The sequence below is a fragment of the Labrus bergylta genome, chromosome 9 (assembly GCF_963930695.1).
Source record: "Labrus bergylta chromosome 9, fLabBer1.1, whole genome shotgun sequence".
Taxonomy (NCBI): Eukaryota; Metazoa; Chordata; class Actinopteri; order Labriformes; family Labridae; genus Labrus; species Labrus bergylta.
Genome location: NC_089203.1, coordinates 14,262,039 through 14,284,190, shown reverse-complemented (window position 1 = coordinate 14,284,190; position 22,152 = coordinate 14,262,039). Strand labels below are relative to the sequence as shown.

Genomic DNA, 22,152 nt, shown 5'->3' with positions numbered 1-22,152 from the left:
TTTTCCTCCTCTGCCTCCTTGTGAGTTCTCTGCGAGCACTTCTCAACAAACTTTCTATTTATTTTCTTCTTTTTGCTACTGCTGCATCCTATAATCTTGCTCTAATTTTCATTGTCAAACGCAGCTCCTTCACCATCTGATCCTGAGATATCATCTGCCCAATCTTTCCCAATATGAGTAATCATGCACACGCAATTGCAAGAAAAGGAATTAAAAGTGATATGTATATTTTTTATTTTGCTGGGGGTAAAACACACAACATTTGCAGTATCAACTGCCAAAACACAAAATCTTTCTTTTCTGTCTTTTTTTCCAGGTCAACCCTTTAAGTTGGACCCAAAGACCGCCCATAAGAAGCTGCGTCTGTCCAACGACTGTCTTACCATGGAGAAAGATGAGAGCTCACTGAAGAAGAGCCACACCCCGGAGCGTTTCAGCGGCACCGGCTCCTATGGCGCAGCTGGTAACGTCTTCATTGACAGCGGGTGTCACTACTGGGAGGTGCTGCTTGGAGCGTCCACATGGTAAGAATCATGCACAGTGGTGCGTTATATAAGCCTGGAGGAGGCTTGATAAACCAAAATATCTTTCTTTAGGGAGTTAAAAACTAGGCTGTTATGAAAACTCAAACTCATAACAGACACACCACACAGTGTGTACACTCTTTTACTATTTATATTCTGTTCACTAATTGGCTCTGAAGTAGACCTGTAGGAAAGACCCAAAGGGGCTTGCCTATCCTGTGTGTCCTCAACATCAAGTAAGTTTAACTGTTCAAGTAAAGTTATTAAGGAGGACACCACTTTATGATGACTAATGCATTCCAAAATGTTTTTTCCCTGCAGGTATGCCATCGGCGTGGCTTACAAATCAGCCCCCAAAAATGAATGGAGCGGCAAGAACTCGTCCACATGGGTGTTCTCACGTTGCAACAACAACTTTATGGTGCGCCACGACGGCAAGGAGATGCTGGTGGAGGCGAGCCTGCAGCTCAGGAGGCTTGGTGTCCTGCTGGACTACGACAATAATTCACTGTCCTTCCATGATGCAATGAACTCCCAGCACATCCACACCTTCGAAATCTCCTTCCTCCTGCCTGTCGTACCCACTTTCATGATCTGGAACAAGTCGGTCATGATTCTCTCAGGGCTGCCTGTGCCCGACTTTGTCGATGGTGTGGCCACAGATCTTCAAGAGCAGCAGCAGCAACAGATGGGCTTGTGTCGACAAGACTCGCCATACTTGACGGGGATGAAGTCCTGCCACTGAGGAAGGCCCATTATGTCCTAGCGGTGTCCAATCAGGCCCCGAGGCTGAAAGACATAGACAGTGTGACAGAGTTCTGCTCTCTCCTCTGAATTGAGAGTGGACCAGATACTTTCTTGTGGATTTAGGAAGTGTTGGAAATATACACAGCAGTCTGGGAAAGTGTCAGTCCTGTTATTTTGTAGCATCCAATGCTTTACAAATCCATTATTGAATGGGAAAGAGGGCTCTTGACTGTAAATGTCAGTAATCCTAAAATACATATTATGCTCTGGAGTCACAACAACACGTTCTTATTGGCCATTTAAGGTCTTCAAATTTAAATTTAGTTTCTTTCTAATCTGACCCGTCCGATGGGGACTGTTGTTGTCATCTATTTACAGTTTGAAGTTACAACATGTGAACAGTGACATCCACTTATACCTGACATGTGAAATAATCAAAATCAAAGCGTATTACAGAACCATAAAAATACAGTAATTAATCCACAAACTACTTACATATTAGTTTTAAAATCCATACATCTATCTCAACTGTGTTACGCTATGACAAAATTATATACAGGCAACAATTAATTGAGAAGATTGATACTTCTTTCAAGCTTGGACATTAGCTTGGTTAGCTAAGCATGGCATAAAAAGTCAAAAGTGTTTAGTCTCATACTGTAGTTCCAGCAGATTACTTCTCATAAAGTTAAAGTTTTACTACTTTGATTGATTAGACAAACACAATATATCCACTAAATTTGAGGGCTGTTAAAAGGTATACTCTTTGACTCTGTTTCTGCTTGTTTCCGATGCTGTTAGCTGAGCCAAAGCAGGCTAGGTACAGATGTGAAAGAAAGAAAGCGTTGGCCATTATCCCAAAACAACCTTTATCCTTTACATGTACAAACTCTATAATGTTGGCTTCATGCTAACGCCTCACTAAAGCAAACGCATGCTAGCTGTGGACTCTTTGTGTTTCATTACAACAGGATACTTCTGATGTCACTGTTCACGCAATGTAGCCTCAGTAGCTGTAAGTGGTCATTGCTAAAGTATTTTCTTTTAACTTCTTTATAGATTTGACGCAGCAGTCCTGTTTGTTCTGGTTGGCCCCAGCTTCTAAGTTTCAGAAATTGCTAATGTTGCTCCCAGGTGACCAGGGCATCATGTGACTCCTATAGACATGTATGATAAGAGATTTATTAGAGATTAAAGAAAAATGAGTTATTTATGACAAAAGATGGTTTACTTATATTAAAAGTCTCAACATATTCATGATGCACTTTTTAACTACAAACTATTTCCCCTCAATGAGTATGACGGTAATAGAGAGAGGTGGCAGGGATGTAATGTGGAGGGAAATCGACAAGTAGCACTTCTGCTGGTTGTTTTTTCTCCTATATAAATCTCCACCTCAATTTTTTCCTACTTATATTAAGAAAAATATTTATGGTCAATAATTAATAGTTACTAATTACTGACCATAAAATGCAATAACACACTGTTCAAATTTTATTTTATTCATTTTTGGTAACACCTAACTTAAAAGCACTTTGTAATAAAACACAAGCCCCTGCTGTAAAGTTAAATCAAATTATTCACTGTGCTTTGAACACAATTAGTGACTTTCTCTCTCTGTTGCTATTTTTTCATAGCATATAGTAAGTATATCATGTGTAGTGAAGGGAAATCATTCTGATGATATCATCTGATTTTCATCATGATGAACTTAAAGATAAAGTTATAGCTGTTCATCAAAAAAAAAAAAAGTTCACTCTGATGTCGACAATTCAGGGAAGGAGGGAGTTCACACTTTAACTTGCTGTCTGTTGCAATGTCATAGCATGATTGTGTTTCCCTCTGTGATTTGTTAACAAACACACATGCACATGCACATGCACACACAAACAAACATATGTCATGTTTTTCTTTAGCCAGCCCTTGTTGTGATAAATGCATGGAACATTGTAGGATGCCACTGGTTCAATAGATGATTTAAATAGCTCACCAGATCCAGTTTTTCATCTCGTACATTAACATTCGCTAACAACATACTTGACCTCAAGCTCTTTTTGTCACTTTCAAAAATCAGCCTTTATAGCTGGATCCATTTTTTTTTTTTATTAAGAGTTGGTGTTCCTCTTTGGTTTGATGTTCAGGTAGTGAATCTGATTCAGACAATCGTATATGTATCATAGATTTGAGATGTGTGTAAAAGAAAAGAGTTGGGGTAAAACAGCTGTTTTACATGCTTTTTCTCTTTCATTTGACATGAAAAATTCACACCGTGTTGCCATTTTCACCATTTCTTTACACTATCACATTATGTGCTTAATGTCTAATGTCATGTTACTCTAAAAATCCGCAGACAGGCTTTAGTTAGCTTGACTTAAAAATACAGTTTTACTCGGCCAGCCCACTTTGAGTTCAGTCATTTTCTGGACATTGTTACAGAGTGAAAGCAGAGATCCAGTGATGAAAAAAATCTTAAGCTACTGAAGGTAGTAAAAGTCTTACATGGCATGGCCTCCCCTTTGTATCTTTCCTCTGCTGTGTTTAAAAAGGACACCTTTGTGATATGTCTCTCTCAAATTGTTTGATGGCAATAATAGCCTGAGTGTTGCAGGCAACAGAAATACTCCCACTAACAGGAGAAGCTCTACTACAAGGGGAAGTACTTTTTCAATATGTTACCTGACTTCTAGATAGCCACTCATCTTGTTGCGAAATGTCGGTCACATGCTCAAAACAGCCGTGTGTTGATTTGTGATCCAGGCTGACAAGCTCAACTCATCTGTGCGATGTGCTTGGCTGGGTCACTGCATGATTATGTGACCTTGCTGCAGGTTCATAACTCTTCCTGATCTTCAGGATGGGGGCTCTTATCTTGTGTCGAGCATATTCTCCTTTTTTATTCTTTTTGTTTTCTGATGGAAAAAAATAACCATGACAAGAACACTCAGACAGGAAATGTTCATTGCCATGCATATCAGATAGTTTTGCAGTGCTCTTTCTTTGTGTCACCATGCAGTCAATACAGGTAAATATATACAGTGAATGATTTTCAATAGCTTCCCACTCCTTGTAGTGCAGTGTAATACCCTAGAGACAATGCAATAGATCCTTCTTTTTGATTTTTCTGTTTGTGTAACTTGGGAAATTATTTTTTACAACTCATGAGACAAACTTTCTTCTCCTTTTGGCTTTTGGACCTTGATAAACAGCACAAAAAGAGCAGCGTTGCGTTCATGCAAGGCTTTCTGTTTCCATGGATATGAGCGATACTTTAAGCCAGAGAGAAATGTAAATCATATGGGGAAATCTATATTATATAAAGTTGTATAATATACAAAATATATATGAACCAATGTTATTTATGTGAATTTAAGTCCAATTAAAAGTCTGATCCCAAATGTGTTGGAGTCAATATTCTTTTACCCGGCTGTTTTTCTCTTCGTATGTTTTACTCTATTTAGGCCGACTTGCACAATTAAAAATAAAATTAGGCCTTTGTAAGATATCAGCAGCTGAAGCAGAGAGTTGGTCATGTTACACAATTAATTCAAGATACAAGATATATGCTACAAGTCATTAGTTTAATACTTTGTCATAGTCAATTTAAAATAATTTAATGCACCACCCAGCAAGTCGGCGACGCGAAGTGATACAAATCAAACACGCCCACTTTAACCAACAGGTGTGCATGCTGGGAAAACAACAGCTTACTATGGTAGCTGAGGACCCTCACGGAAATTTCTTAAGTTCAGTTAAAAACTTTCGCCTAAAGACCCCAGCGAGGTTTCTTGTGGGTTTTCTGCTGTTCAAGACTCAAGACTGTGTCCGTCGAGAAGGCTTGTTGTCATTCTGCTAAAATGTTTGGAGACGTCGACGTCCGCAGTGGGGCAAAGAAGCTGAGTGTGTATTATGACAATACAGCTGGAGGAGGAATTACCAACAGGTAGGCAGTAGGCTACGTCACTCAAATAGGCTATAATATGCTAATTTGTAATTATTTACCTGCTCTTTAAGTTTGATCCCTTTCCTGGTAAATTAGCTACACTGAAGAAAGCTGTTTGATAGTCTTAGATTGATTATCACCTGACAGTCAGGCTACATAGTGCCTACTATAAATCTTTTTTTAGTTTAGATGTATAGCAGGTCTATGGTAGTAGGTTATGTATAATTGCTTAGTGGCATTTTTCCTGTAGCTTAAATGTTTTGTAATTTAACAGAAGCCATTTATTTAGCCTATCACAATATTCATTTACTGACTACCTCTTTAAAAACTAAAGCAGGGATGTTTACTAAGGCTGAATTTATACTGTCCAATTTTTTTACTATGATCAAAGTCCTTCACTTTTATTAAGATGTCATAGAACAATGTTTATCAATTCAATGAATCCAAGTTAAGGTAAATTCAACTGTACAAACAAGTGATAGCTAAAATGTTGTCCAAAGACACGCAGAGGTCTGGTGGCGGTAGAGTTTGATTGAGCAAGAAATGGTTGTTTTGAAGCATTTAGTGTAAAAAGACAGACACCGACACCTCTTATGCATCTGAACTATGCTTTTTAGCATGAACACTGACTTTAAAATGGAGCCTTAAGCTTGCAAAAGGCTGCACGGCAAGGCCTTGGATCAGTAAACTGCAGAGTGCGACTGGTAGGTCATCGAGAGCTCAGGGTGGAGTTTGTTGGGCTATACCCTTTTAGTCCTCATCTGTTATCACTGGCACAAGGGTCTCACTACTACAACATAGTACTGTAGAGCATGAGTCCCAGAACTGCCTGCGAGCATGGCAAACACACACACTGACCCTGAAATAATGGCCAATATGCTCACTGATTTTGTGGCTCGTTTTTCTATGATGCACAAGGGGAAACAGGAAAATCTTACACTTAAAGTATAATTGATAAGTATGAAAAATTACATTTGTGACTATAGAAACATGTTCATAATATCACTCTGTCTTGCATATTAGGAAAGGACTCTTCATCAGCCCAGGAGTATTCGCAAACATGGCAGTGAAACCTATCAAGCTCCAAGGTTAGTGCTGCTCACCTGACCCTTCACTGCTCTGCCTGCTGAAAAGATGAATTGTCTCCCTCAGGGATCAATATTGCTTCACACACATACATCGCACCCATGACCTGGGATAATTCGATCCAAAACTGTCCTAAAGCCAGGGAAAAAAAACTGCTCAAACAAATAATTTGTCAAAAACCAGTCTAGGATTCTGGAAAAGTTTATTGAGTTTCAAGTTTTTCAGTGGAATTAACCCCAAAGTCTGCAAACAGTGATCACCACAAAAGTTAGAACTGACCAAATCCTTTGACTTCCGCAGATTGATGCTTTTTAAGTACGGATGACTTTGAAATTGAGTAGCAGCCTTAATTTCTGTTACAAGGTTCTATAGCTGGGAGCAATCCAGTCACAACCCATAATCTTCCTCCCTTTAGATCAACATTTTTTTTAAAGGTTTCAGGAAAAGTCTCAGGTAGATTTCAAACAACAATGTGTTTCTTCTGTTTCCAAGTGTGGGTTCACAATGATAGATTACAAACCTCAGTCCATTAACTCAATGCAGTCCGGTCCACAAGTCGGAGTCTTCGGGGTTTAATCAGAGGCTTTTCCACCCTCCATGTGTGACTGATTGGCTGGCGGTAAATGTGATGCTCACTCTGTCTCTGCATCCCTCAAACTACTAGCCAGCTAGCAGGCAAGCCATCGGAGGAACCCATAATTACATTTCTAATTGCAGAATAATTAGGACTTCCTGTGTAGCTCGTTAAGTCATTTGTCACTGAAGCCTCTAATGTGACAAACAACAACTCTCTAATTACACAGAATGAAAAGTGTACATGGGGGGGAGCATTTCCTAACAACCAAGAGCCTGAGTTTAGCCCAGAATAGTTCCCCCATTTACTTCTTCATTCATACTATTATTATTATTATTATTATTATTATTATTATTGCGTATTGAAAAAATACTGTACTTTTGATGTTACAGCTCAATGAAAACCTCTTATTTCATATATCGTGTGTATGTCTGTTCCTGACTAAAAGTTGTACATTTGGCCTTACTGCTTTCTCTTAACTTTGAAATACTCCAAGCTAAGATAACTCTTCTTTTCAGAGGACAATGAAAGATGAATAAAGCGTTTTATCATCAGTAGGCAAAAGATAGATATAATCAAAAACTTACCTCAGGTCACAAAAAACAGTCCCTACAACTCTTCAACTCAGAATACAACTAGCAAAAGATTTTTAATCAAATATAGCGGTTTCATAGCCAGATCCCCAGACAGAGCATTTGTTTTCTATGATGCTCTTGATGACCTTGTCTTGAGGTACTGTCGGGTCTAAAAGGGCAAAGAGTACCTGACTTTAATTGGTTTTAAACTAATTATTTAAACGTTCAGCCACTTTTATTGGACTTGTTTGTATCTTTGCTGCAAATAAAATGTCCCCTCAATGGACCTGTCAATCAGCAATTAATGCAAGAGCAACAAAAATTCACTGTCAATTTTATGTAAAGTGTTATTGCTGTCATCTGCCTGCATAGGCAAAGTGTTTAGATCAAAAGTTTTCAAAGTCCAGCTTTGTTTAACTCTGAGTGTCATGACCACACATCCCAGTGCTGCTCTTTGACAGAATGAGCACAGAATCCAAAACTGAGGAAGCTGTCAGATTGCTATGCGCAACTTAAAAGTTTGACTTCAAAACAGTTTGACGAGTTAAGTGACACATGAAATAACATCTTTTAGCAAATACGTCTTTAAATTATCATTTCATTATTGATTCTATTGAGGTTATCAGTGGAAAAAGACCCAAATGCCTCTGGACTCCATAACTTATTCGTCACATTGCGGTAGGAACATTAGTGAAGAGTCCACTCCACAGTGTTTTTTATAATAGACAGACATTTGCGTCGACCTGACAACCATTATTATTTTTATAAAACTGCCGTCCAGTTCATTTAATACTGACACAAAGGCAGATTCTGATTTGTCCTAAATCTGTGAGAGCTACTTGTCCTTCATGAAAGTACCTCAATGGCACTCAAACCATGATTCAAATAATCAGTTATGATTGGCCGACCTGAGCAAGGAAATATGTCTAAACCGGTGAGGACATAAAAAATATAAAAGAGAAAAACAAACCTGAGCTTGCAGGTTGGTGTATAGGCTGTTCTGTTACTGAGGCAGTTATTGCTGCCAATGCTGCAAGTTCTCAGGAAGTGTTTTTACAAAATTACAAAGTTTAAATGGCTCATTCCAAGCAATACGTTTGATACCTCCATAAATCCTAAAGAGGAACAAGAACATTTGTAAATGCAGAAAGATTGCTGCCTTTGAAACCAATTCAGTCTCCACAATTTAGGATTGGCATCTCTTCTAAACCTATTGATCGCATGGGAAATTGTTCATGCTATTATATGCGGGGCAAAAAACAGCCACAATGTCATTAATCTATTTAATCACTTTATTGGCTTTTCAATACATTACCTCTTCTGTAGGAAATAAGTTAGACTGTGGTTAATCTTGTAGCTTTTAAACAACACATTTTCTTCTTTTTTTTGCCTACAATAACAGTGTCATTTCTATTTAAATCACAGTAATTCTACCCCCTCCACAAAAGCAGACTGATTTTTCATCAGCTCTGGTTCACCATCTGTGTGGGTTAGTGAGGTGTCATTGCAGCAAAGGTCTGTCAGAGCTATAAATGCACAGCTGGATATAATGAACTGCAAATCCGCAACATGCTCCTGGCCCTGTCACACCAACACACACACCCGCTGTACCTGCACCCACCTGCACTGGGTCAAAATAAGGCCTCATTTCTTTAACCATATGCTTTTTAGGAGATAATTTAAATCTGTCAGAATAAGAGGTTATCAAGCTTTTAAATGGGTGGTTTTGACAGTGTGTGTAGGAGTGTAAGAATGCACAGTCCTGCATGTGTTTTCGGTGTGTATTCATGACTGCGTGTGTGGGAGTGTTTGTCTCATTATCAGGTGTTTTATTTGACTTCGCTACATATGCAGGTATTTAACCTTTGCTTAAGGACATTCTCGAGAGACTTTTTTCCTTTTCCACTGAGCATATGGAGCATAAAAACAAAGAGATCAACACAACACAATCAAGATAATCAATCAAAGATGAGCAAAAGAGAAAACGCAGATCAAAGTGAAGTGATAAAAATGAGTTGCCTTTTGGACCTGTTTCGGCAGCCTTTACCTTTCCTTAGTGAGGATGAATTAGACCACCGTGGAGGAGCGAGCAAAGGCTTGGCTTCCTGCCTACAGGTTGATGGAAGAGAGCTATGAACTCTGGGAAATAAGGATCTAAACAGGCTGTAGATCACCGGGCCCACTGGCTCTGTCTCAATCAGAGACTGTCTCTCTGAAATACCCAGAGACATACCTACACTCACACTGCACACAGTCAATATCTAGATTAATCTCTGAGGACGGAATCAATCAACCAGCCCGGTGGCGTCTCAGAGAGCCCTCGAGGCTTGATAGTCCTCCTGAGAGAGAGAGCAATATGTCCAGGTGCTTAAAAATATCTCAGCAGAAATCTCTACCTTTCCGTCTTTCCCTATGGAGATGACAGGGCGTTAGTCTCATGAAGATAAAGTTACCCTCACACAGTTTAAGGGTCAAACTTTGGATGTCAGTGTTATTTCGTTATCCTCTTAACTGTTAGCTAAACTGCTGCTATCAACAACACTGGCAACTGTTTGGTGAGTGTTCGCTTGAAAAGCAAACAAAAAAAAAGCCTACTGTACAGGTGTTTCCAGGTCGAATGTTAGCATGCCAATATTTTAGTAGCTTAGTTTGTAGCTATATAGTTAGATAATAAAATGTTTGCAACTGTTTAGTAATCTCCCATAAAGACAGAAGATAGTATCGGTGTGTTGGCTAACATTAGCATGTCTTTTCTGCTTTGTTGATTTTAGAAAGGTAGCCTACCCTCCAGCAACTTCGTCTCCTCATGGCAAAGTAATGAAGTCATCCCAAGTTCCCATCTCCCCCAGGGCTGCTGGTAGATAGCCAATAGGTAGGAAAACACTGGGCAGGCTAGCTACAGCGGCTAACTATTTAGTTTCTATTATGTCGAGCTTTGTTTACAATTCACAAGCCTTAATTGTCTCCATAAAGTCAAATGAACAACATGTGTTAAATGTGCCATAATCATTAAGGGAGGAAGAGGAATACCTTAACTGCTAACACAGAAGAAACATTGTAGACTATTTCTGTTTAAAAGACTAGAAAATAAAAAATAAAGGTCAGAGGTGACCAACTGTAGCTATAAAGATAGCTTAATAGGTTAGCTTACCAAAGCTGATGAAATCAGACAGAGATGTGGTTGGTGGCTTAAGAGGTTTGTAATCAAGAAAAAGATGTCTACTTCACTGATGGGTTCATGTGATCTAGTTGTGTTCATTAGATGTCTGAACGGGTTAAAATGATTCAGCTGTCACTTCCACATCATTTTGACAAATTTCTACTATAGAAAAGGGAATCCAAAGAACTTCCCAGTCACCCCAGCTTGAAGTCACTGTGCTGCATCGCCTTTGACCAAGCTGTCCTTAAGATTGAGTGCTACTATTTGGATGAAACAAACCAGAAGAGATTTTGGTTTAGCCTGAAGGATTGTCTCAGAGGAGCTTTTCATCATTCTTACAGCCACTTTCACAGGTTAATGGATGAAGAAAATGAACTCTGGACTTTCTTGCTGAGGAATTGGCGGAATTTGCATTTTACTATGCCTTTAAAAATTGATGGTTTGAAATAATTATTGGCAAAGCCTGCATTTGTGAATGTATGTATCCCCAGATAGATTTAGACTGATTTACCTATCAAACGTACATTTTTTTTCTTTGAACTATTCCCCCTAGAGCAACCTGGGTATAGGGGGTAAATGTGGACTTAGATCAGGTTTAGTCAGTAAAAATGAACTACTATGACGCAGCGTTTTTACAGCAGGTCCACTATAATCAGACCCCTTTCGTTTGACTTGTTGGGCCTACAAGCTCATAAACACAGTGTTAGTGACTACATTATCATTGATTAATCAAAACGTCTACAGTGCTCATCCCCTAGGGAGGGATCAGAATCAAAAGAAGATGCAGCTTGATAATTCAGTTAAGTGAACCATGTTGACTCTTTGATCCACGCTCATCTTATCATTGAACCAAAACAGCCATCTCCGTCTCATGTAAATGGTTGTCTGTGTTATCCTTAATATCAAGATGTCTCCTCACTTGTCTCTCTCTGACTTTGATATTTATCAAGCAATCTCTCACGCTGATGGAAGCCCATTAGTTGCAGACGGTTTCAGGCTGACATGTTGATTTAATTGGATACAGCTTACAATAAAAATAAGCGTCCTTGACCCATGCACCCGTCTTGTCTTGGTACGACAAGATAGGGATCGCTAATAGGGATGTTCTGTGAGGGCAGAGGAATAATAAAACAGTGCAGGCATGAAGGGAAACCGTCAGAATATATTTATCAAACCGCATGTAAAAAGTTTGCGTTTGCTTGCCATTGGTACATTGATTTTGAAACTTTTGATTACAGCTTGCCAAACAACAGCAGGTGGCTGCTAAAGAATCATCTGATGCCCTACTTAATCATCCTGTTACACATGGGAAATAATATCAAGAACGATTTGTAAACGGTAATATTGCATTCATACTGATTACAAATGACCTAGTGCAATGTCAAAGGTGTTGGTTGTTGTGGCAGTAACAGAAAAAATAAAAACTATTGCCCATCTATGCCTGTACCATCTTTCTGTTCATTGTTCAGTTCATTTCACTTCACTTCACTGTTTTGGTTTATTGTCAGCGCTCTCATCAGGGTTTATTTTCCAGCTGCTTACATTTGGGAAAAAAAAGCAGGGATAAACACAGAATCAAACTGACGGGTGACACAGGAAACACTAGCTATGGAGAGATTGGAACAGAAACTTTCCTCAGGAGTTTATTTAGACAAACCTTTAGATTCAAATTTAATGTGATTAGACAGAAACACCCAACCTGGACATTCGACATGCAGAGATTAAATGATTCTCATCAAAAGTCTAGTTGAAATAATGTTTGGTATGTCTTGTATTTTGGGTCTGAGCAAATATCTCCATCTGCTTTTTCAAAATAAGAGAGTAATACAATAAATAATAATAAACCCAGTGAACAGCTTTGTCTGACCCATGACAGTGGTGGGGATTTGAAAAATTGTCACATAGGAGGACAAGGACTTAAGCGTTGCTGTGACAGTTTTATATTATTATATTATGGGGGTTTTTTGACAGGATTTTTATAATAAGAAGTCACTATTTTTACATAATCTTGCAGGCATTTTAGCTGAAGTAGTCTTTGTCCAGCTGCTTCTTTCTTTTATGTGCTTTATGAGGCTTTCCTTCTATTTGTACCCAACAAATTCAAACATGGTTACATTTGTACACACTGCACTCTACTGCCAGAGTGGAATCAGTAATCACATCAGTCGTGATCAGTGATCACATAAATTAGACCGCCATCCTTATTTTTTTCACAAAAAGGATGTCCTCACTGTTTCTTCCTCTCTCTTTCTTTTCCAAGCCATGAACAGCAGGCAGTGTTGTTCTCCTCCGGCTGCAGCAGAACCCCACGCATATCCACATCAATAGCCCCCCCATCTACCTTTGATGTCCTATAAATAGCTAAGCCTCTCATTCTGATCACAATGAACCTTGGCTTGAAGATCCCTGCTAGAATCCTGCCTGCTTTATTTCTGACTCTTATTCACTCTGTATTAAATGGAGCTTAAATAGCTGTTTTCTCACAGCAGTATACAGTAGCATCTGGACAGTGCTCATCAACTCTTGATCCTCACACACAGCACTGAGACGATGATATTATATCACACTGTGTAACGGACAGTGAGGTGAGGAGAAATGGGCCAGCAGGTCACTTATGGTTCAACTGGCTTTTAACCAGTTCTAATTCTGTCTGCTCTGCAAAGTCCTCCACACATGCAAAAACACATCCACAGGGTGGAGAATTGGCAGCTTTCATCAGATCTGTCTGCTGACAATTCTTACCAAAGCCAGCATTGAAATGTCATCATATGAAGCACATGAGCATGTTATGTATCCTGTGTTGTTCACGGCCTGGTAACTGTGCACTCTGTTAGATCAGTGGTCTACATCTTTTCTGTGATGCAGAAGACAGAGATGGGCACATAGGAAGATAGGAATCTGGACAAAGGAAAAAAAGAGGATGTGTTGGGCTTTGACCCTGGCTCTCACTCATTAGTGGTCTTTGAAGGTCTTGCTGTGATGTGTGAATTATATTCTTAGGGTGTAATGTACACGATGGTGTAAAAAGCTGAGTGTGTAGAAGAGTATGTCAATTAAAGGTGTCATTTAGTTTAAATAATAATAAAAGGAATCAAAAGAAGGACTTTGAAGGTTATTGTTGTTCTAAGTTCTAAGGGTTCAGGCAGGGAAGGAAGAAGGTGACATCTTCCTCAAGCAGTTCATGGGCATTTTCTTGCAAATTCTAGTAGATGCACAACCTTGTTTCAGTTTTCACAAATGTACAGTGAATCTTGTCTTTGCTCTGCATATAATGCTCTCTGTGATTTCCACTCTCCCGCCTGTGTTGGGTTGCCCCGTGGCTTTGCAGATCATTTGGTTCTGTTCCACAGACTCTGGGCCGTTAAGCCCGCAGCTGCCTCCCATCACTTTGCTGCACTGTTTGCTTCTCTTGTCACAACTTCTCCTCCTCCGCTCAGCACTCTGGAGCTCGTATGTATTCTCCTTTGTTACCACCAAACTGCAGATGGTTGATTGAGAATTCTGTAGCTGGCTCTGTCTGATTGTCCACAGCAGCTGGCAGAGGAGGTGCTGTAGACAAAGCATTTCACTGCAGATAAACTGAAGAAGAAAACACAGCATGCATCACACATGAGTCCACCCAGTCTGAGACCGACCCAAGGCAGAGTAAAAACGCTTTCGATTTTAAGACAAGACCAAGACCTTCAAAAAGTGGTCTTGAGATCAGGACCGATTTCAAGTACGACAGCAACACTAATATAGTGAAGAAAACTGAGGATGTGACACACTATTAAGAAGCATGGAGATTCATTTTGATTGTATTAGTGCTGTTCAAATGCACAGTTTGAGTCACAGCTAGACGAGGAGTAGAAAAGTTAGAACTTTTTTTTGTGCTTGTCGTTAATGTGCTTGTAATCTTGATGGCATTGGAAATTAAGGAAACCTTTATGTCCCTTTAAGAATATTAAAGATTTGAATGTATTTTTCATCCTTAGCTGATATGAAGAATTATCTCATCAGTGACAAAAGAAACATGATCTGATCCCAACCGTGAGACTTGTGATGTATATTGCACCCCTACATATTTTTATGACATAGAGGTTGAAACAGGATAAGGTGTTAAAATAAAAAAGATATTTCAATTAAGACATTTTTTACCATGTGAGTATTGTATCCTGTTTGTTTAATTAAAAAAAGGATTCTAATTAATAAGCTAATTGAGTCACTACAATGTTTGTCACTCCCCTTTACTTGAATTTAGTACAAAGTGACTTTGGGTGACTCTGTGGATAATGAGTGAGTGACTCAGCCTGTCTGTAGTCCTGTGTTCACTCTCATGTCAAAGTGCATTCGTGTATGCATGATTGTGACTTTATGTGTCGCTATGACTTATGTATTCCTGCAACAAAAGTGACAGAACAGTTTTCTTCGTATGTAGCGGTTGATATCCTGATTTTTTTCTTGCATTATGCGACTATAGACAGCACAGTCATCTTCAAACAGCTGGGCAGAACCCAGTGCAGCTTGCTGGATAGTGTGTGTATCAATCAATTCCCACCGGATGTAAAAGCTAAGCGAGAGAGAGGTCGGGTTAAAGGGGCTTCCCTAAGGACACAAATGTCATGTGACTATGTGCAGATCATGCTTACTTGAAGGGATAAAGAGCTGGGGAAATATCCGCAGCTGAAATCACTTTTCATTCATGGCTTAGCTTTATTTGACTTGTTTAATTGAAACAGGCCCTGTGATCTCAGAGCAGATCCTCCAACTCACATGCAACACGACAAGGTTTATAAAATGGGGCCTTAAATCAAGCTACTCCCATCTTGTGGTGCTTGTATGTAACTACAAAATACAGTTTGGAACATTAACTCACGATACAATAAAAGTCACAATGATGTCTACAGGGTCTAAAACCTGATGATAGGGCAATGTTCTCACATGTATTCCTTTGAACATTACTAATGCATGTAATTCTTTGGGAAACACTGATGGAGGCCAACTGTATGTTATCAGTTTCACAGAGGCATACACCAAAAGTTAGTTATTCTAGTTCAACAAAAAAACCTGTTTTTACATAGGAAGTCTTAAGGAATGCTTTTGGTTAACTTTATTTCACTCCTTAAGAAAATATTGAAACTAAAGTTTTCTTTCCGGATAACCTTGACTCGTGCATCCTTCACTGAGTCAAGTGCAACCAAACTGCAATGGCTGAAACGAATTAACAATATTAAATGAAAAGTGGATGTAAAAGCCCAAAACAAGATAAGGCTTAAGAGCTGCAAAATTATGAAAAATACTACAAAAAGTAAAAACAACTGCGTTAACATCAGGGTTGTAATGGTACACAGTAGTCACGGTTACAGGCCTATTTAACATCAATCGTCCTCTAACCAATACTTAAACAAAACGTTACATATTAAGAAAATATCCATTGACAAAAACACACTGAAGTAAATGAAGTGTTTGGATGGGAAAGAAGGATAGTTTGACAACAGAGAGCAAATGCAAAATCACAGACGCTAGGAGGTTTAAAGTGAGCCAGTTGCTTTGGCTTTTTGAATGTGATTTGCAGCCCCTTTCCATCATCATGTTTGTTTTGGGCTCTACGTTGTTTCTGAATATGCTGCACGTTTTTCCTTATGTACATCATTCCGGCCTTTGCAGGTTGGTTGCCTTTGTCATTTACCACAAAATTCCCTATTTGGTGAATTCCCCAAATCACCACTAATCCAATAGCAAATTTCAAAGAGGATGAAAGGCACTGTGGCTTTAAGGTCTCTCCAGGTCTCCGTCTAACCATTGGATGACCAGTTGTTTGGCAAAGATTTAAAAAAAAAAAAGACTTGTCAGAGAAGATGACCTTGCTCCTATCCTCTTCGCTGTCATCCAATCATTGCTGAGATACATTTGAATGAGTTGCTGTTCATCTCAGTTCGCGAGGAGTCAGTTTGTTCTTGACCTTGTCCTGAAGAACAACTGTATTTGAAATGTAAGTATGGAAACAGCCAGATGCTCACTGCACCCCTCTGCCAGTAAAGCCAGATTTGAATCCCTTTCCCAATAACTTTTCTTCTTTACTGTATTGGAGGGTTTCCAAGCTTAGTTTTGCTATCCAGCTGGCCCATTTGCAAGAAAAAGTGATAACCAAAGCAAGTTTTGTTGTACTTGTCCTCATTAAATGAAGTTTGATCCAGGTGATAAAACATTTCAAGATGAGTTTTTCAGTTAAATATTGGAAGGGAACTTAATTCAATTCAGAGATGTACATGCTTTGTTGGCATTCACAAAATATGACGCCCACTAGGAGTTTATCCACAAGCTTTTATTTGTTCAAATCACCCATGTCTCTCTACATTATTCACATGACATATCAATGTATAATCTGATCAAATGTTGGCCTATTTGGTAGCCTGAGGATAAAGCTCTATTTGAAGTTGCTGGAGGTCAGATGATGTAAACGGTCTCTCCTTTCTCCCTTGATGCCAACACTTGCATGCATCACATTAAAAATGCATCACATTCAGTGCTGTAAAAGGATTCACAACCTAATGCCACAGGGTCACGACCCAGTTTTACCGGACTATCTCACACCCAGCACTCAGCTGCGACTTTAAGTTGATCTTCTTTTCCCTTTGGAAACCAAATATGAGGTTGAATGAGTTTAGCCTCCACTGTCAGGAGACTTCTCTGTACTGTTTTAAATCTAAAATTTCACTTCTTCAAGACAAACTCAGATCCTGTCTACCTTATTTTTTTCAGATAAATGCAAAGTAATTATATTTTCCTTCCTTGCAAAGCGCTGATATTGTTACAGTTTTATCAAGTTCACATTTTGAATCCCAATGTAGATAGTTTTTTGTTTTTTTTTACAGATTAAATGATTTTACTCTGAATTTAAATCAAGATTCCAACAGAGATGTACATCAAGATTAATATGGTGTAATCCAAGAATAAAAAAAGTGATGTTAAGTGTATAAAGAAACCAAATTTGAGCTCATAGACATAGAATCCATAGAAAGGTCCATCCAGAAACAAGAAAGCCTCCAAAATCAAGTGGTCCAGAATTTCTGAGTAAAAGACAACAAAGCATGGAGACAATTCTCAAAGTACTAACTGTTTGATTTAAAGGTTAACCACAATAACATGGTTAGGTAAAAAATATCATAATAAAGATGTGGGATTAAAATAAACAGTGCAACAATTATTCAATAGAAAAATGTGCACTTTGTGTACACTTTATCTTAAAATCAATAAGTCAAGATTATTGAATGATATTTAGGAATTGGTGGGAAATGTCTGTTGGACAGAAACTGGGCTGTGAAAGGGAATTTCTCCATAGGGACAATAAAGTCTAAAATTAGAGCAGGATGATAATGTTATATTGACTCCAACAGGGGATGTACTGTATCATTTTTGCATCATTATTTCCTTTTTTTGTGTGTACTTTCTGATCCCCATATGTTGGCAGCCCATTTCTTGGGGATCTCTTCTGTAACTGTACCGTATATCTGAAATGTTGTATTTCTATATTCTGGTTGAAGTGAAGCCCCAGAGTTGAATCATCTACTCTATTAATGACATTACTAAGAAGATAAGTGGTCTTTGACGTTTGAAAAGGTTGAAATACCCCCAAAAAGTTGATTCATGGAGCAGCCTTTCTTTCTGCCTTTATCTGAATTTTGCAGCATGGCCCTCCAAAAGGTCACAGTGGATTTAGATGAAAAGCTAAAGGCCTAAAATCTATTAATGAAAATGTGCATCCATTAAAAGGATGAACAAGAGGCTAAATGTAATCTTTAAATTGAAATGTATGCATGAGCCATACCTTAAATGTGTCCTTTAGTGTGTTTTCCAAGTGTCCTGTGCATGTTTTGGCACATCTATGTGCAAAAATTCAAAGTCCGTGGAAACGCAGCTTCTCCTACGTCCTCCTGTTAGCTGTAGCATTAGCTGCATGAAACGCTCGGTTCTAGCCCCCCTCGATAAAAATTAGTCAGCCCGACGTTATTGTCAGTGTGAGATCACTGATCTAAGTCCACTGGCTTGTTGTGGCAAGCCCTGCAGCTCATGTTGAAATTTCCGAGACGGGTGCTGAGCAACTGACCAATAAAGACAGAGCGGATCGGCAGAGCAGACTTGGCCCATGTGGGGTCTAACTGTCTGGGCTCAGCAGAGTGTAGCTGACGGACTCAGAGCATAGAGGGAGCAAGGAGGAGCAGTACATGAAAACAGACACTTTTTTCGGACTTTAGCTATTGTGAACGCACAAAAGTAGGTACATAGATTAAATATACAAACCCCAAAAAGGGCATAATATGGGCTCTTTAATCTATCAAAAAGTGCTACCTTCTACAATTTATAGGAAAATGGTTTACTATATGAGTTTGGCGGCTGTGGCTCAGTTGGTAGAGTCGGTCGTCTCGTAACCGGGAGGTCACTCCTGTAGCTACATGTCCAATGTGTCCTTGTGCAAGACACTTGACCCCAATTTGCTCCCCGCTGCTTCGGTGGCGGCGTATGAATAGACATAGATTTACTTTGGAATGGGATAAGTTACTTCTGATGGTCACTTTACATAGAAACATCTGCCATCAGTGTGTGAATAGGTAGGTGTGACCTGTGGTGTGAAGTCTTTTAAAGCATCAGGTAATGATTTATTGAAGTTCTCATATGTGTTTGTTCTTTTATTTAATCCAAAGGAAAAAATGTATTTGAGTTTGAAGAGGAATATTTTATTATGCAGCCAGGCGGTTATCTTCAGAAGCTACAGATCATTTTCATTGTTCTGAGCATTCACTGATGTTATTTGGAAAGTGATCCCTAAATTTGAAGCTAATCTCTTTTAAACAATAAAGCGTGTGTGATCGGCACCCTTGGGTCAGTCTTTTGCATGCTTTTAACCCACACCTGTGTTAGGGGAGAGCCTGTTTCTAACCACTGCTGCTGGACTGTGGAAATTTGCCACAGGCATGAGGAAACTCACAAAATAGCCAATCTGAGCTAAGTCTGATGATTAATGCAGTTAAAGTCCCTGTAAAGTAAAATCAGCAATATGACTCCAAGCACGCTAAATATGTTGCAAGAAGATAGCTTTAAACATGTGCAAAGACTGGGAACTATGTTTGACTGATTTCCGATTTTTGACCGTTATTACGGTTTTCTCAAGTCTCAGTTCTAGGTTTTAATGGGCGGAGCTAAGTCGGGTCGTAGTGATACAAAAACAATGAGCGCTGTAGCATCTTCTAGCTAGCTATGCCCAAGTGTATCTTCCCTAGATGCCAGGGACAGCTCGGTCTATTGGTTCAAATTCCCCAGATGAAGGGATGAAGAACAGGTGGATTAGCTTTGTGAAGCGGTACCACGATGGAGAGCTGGTCACCCGCTTCTGCAGTGCCCACTTTTTCCCCGAAGGTTTTGTCAACTTGATTAACCGCCTTTGGCTGTTTAGTGTGGCCGAAACGTCTGTCTCTCCCTCCCGACCGTCACCTGCCCGCCTCGGAGACACCTGGCTCCTTCGCGGACAGTGGATGCCTGTCAGTGAGTGTAAGTTGCACTTTTTTGCTGTTAATAGTTAATCTATATCAAAGTTTTTGTTGGCAAGTGAAATAATTTAACGGGATTTTATTGCCTCTTTGTTTTAGTTAACACAACAAGTTACAACAGCCAACTTTGCAGCACACTTTCTGCCAACACGGTGCTGTATTCAGTCAATTTAGTTCACCTACAGCTGGACCTTTTACGTGCATCAATGGATGTTCATATCAGTAGCATGATTTTCATATCTAATGTGGTCAAGTTTATGATTATTAGGTGAAGGGATGCCTCACATTTCTTGGTTGGGAGAGAGAGAGAGGGAATGTGTGGTGTAAGATTAAAGTTAGCATCCAGCTCCAATCAAATATGATAGAGAACTTTCATCTGTGTGTAAGACAATAATAATAATCGGTCATATCAACGGGTAACGTTATTTTGGAGGAAGATCGACATAAATGACCGCGCTGCAACAGCCGCGGATCTCCGCTAGTAGCACGGCTATTGTTGATGTTGTAAATGATGCCTTCTGTGTCTAAATATTTTTTGGGTTAAGTGGTCTTATAGTCTTCTTTTCTCATTGTGTCTGTCTTATACAGCACATCATGATCCCTAGAAGATGAAAGATGGATCAATCTGCAGCGTGCCTGAAATCTATTTGGCTGTATGGATTGGCCTGGACAAATGTTTTTTTTTTCTTTGTTTGCTTTTTTCTGATTTATTTAGCCTAGGTGGATGACTGCTCTCTACTGAGTATATTCTTTAGTCCTTTTTGGATTTTCACTTGCTTGTGTTTGTACTGTCCAGAACTTTTGTGAATGTAAAACATTATTTTTGATTATTTACATTTGTCTGTAGGCACCACTTTTTATTTACAGCTCAGAGACACTTTACGTTCTAATTGTTTGGCTGTGCATTGATCCTGACAATACCAAAACTGAGTTAAACTAACACTAAACCAACTCTGTATTTCCTAAAACTCTCAGCTTATTTTTAAGAAATGCATTCAGTTTGACTAACATAACTGTTATTTTGACATTCCTAAATAAAACATTTTTTTTTCAGACTTACACAGCTCTCTCCTTCATCTCCAGCGGTCCATGGTCTGTCTGATAAATGTTCAGAGCATTCTGCAGGGAGAAGGGGTTCAGGCAGACAGGCTCAAGGCCTGGATGAGGAGTCATGCAGTGTGGCTCCTCTGGAAGCTCCAGACATTTATTCTGAACCTGTTGGAGTATTTGTTAGAAGGTGTTTCAGTTCTGAGGATCCAGTATCCATCTTGTGTATTCATACTTTGAATGATCATTTTGTATAAGGAAACTATTTGTCTTTACATACGGTGTTAAGCTGCTTGCAGCACACACTTTCCACCTCTGTAAGCATCATCCTGCACTCCACAGGTGCACCTGTTCAAATATGGTTTAATTAACAGTAACTATGATATCGTAAAGATTATGGGTTAAACTACAGTATATACATTAATCTCAATACTACTGAGGTTGCATAGCTTGTGTGTTGTAATTATGAAAATCAGCGGTTCACACATCAAGCATGAGGACCTGCAGGTATGTAGATAAAACTGACAATAGACCTTTTTCTTTTATTAGCTAGGTGATATTGATAATGGTGGGGTTATTTTACCTTTTATTGTGTAAATAAAAAAAACAGGTACAACAGAAGGCTGTAAATGGAGCACTAGTTTTCCCTTTATTATTGATCAGAAAAATGTTAAACTCGACCAAATAGTAATAAAAATCAAAGGCAATTATAGTGTGAGGATGGCTGCCTGGTTAATAAATAAATGCAAAGCAAAAAGTGTTAAAGTTACATATTTTTTATTGTGGTTAGCTTAGCTTATTTAAATAGACCATTGTGCGACAGACAGGTCTGATAGAGGAGCTGAGGCCTCCATTGTCAGGTCATTTACATTTTTGACACTTAAGAAGGGAACGTCTCTCCGTGAGTGGGCGTGGCTTTGGCGCATTCCATGGAAACGCCCACATCATCCCAGAGGAGAGAACAGCTACATTTTT

At 39.1% G+C, this 22,152-nt stretch overlaps 1 protein-coding gene and 1 long non-coding RNA gene across 4 annotated transcripts in view; both read left to right on the top strand.

Annotated features, from left to right (window-relative positions):
* Window positions 1-4,666, top strand: part of mid2 (midline 2) — a 131,060-nt gene extending 126,394 nt beyond the window's left edge. For all 3 annotated transcript variants that reach the window (XM_065959088.1, XM_065959089.1, XM_065959087.1), the window contains 2 exons: window positions 317-524; window positions 846-4,666. In XM_065959088.1, coding sequence (XP_065815160.1) covers window positions 317-524; window positions 846-1,269 — 632 coding nt within the window. In that variant the 3' untranslated portion in view covers window positions 1,270-4,666. The remainder of the gene's footprint in view (window positions 1-316; window positions 525-845) is intronic.
* A 302-nt stretch (window positions 4,667-4,968) lies between these two features.
* Window positions 4,969-12,044, top strand: LOC109992618 (uncharacterized). Its single transcript, XR_010666893.1, has 4 exons — window positions 4,969-5,211; window positions 6,235-6,299; window positions 10,218-10,318; window positions 11,845-12,044. It is a non-coding gene; the product is annotated as an uncharacterized lncRNA (long non-coding RNA).
* The last annotated feature ends 10,108 nt before the right edge of the window (window positions 12,045-22,152 follow it).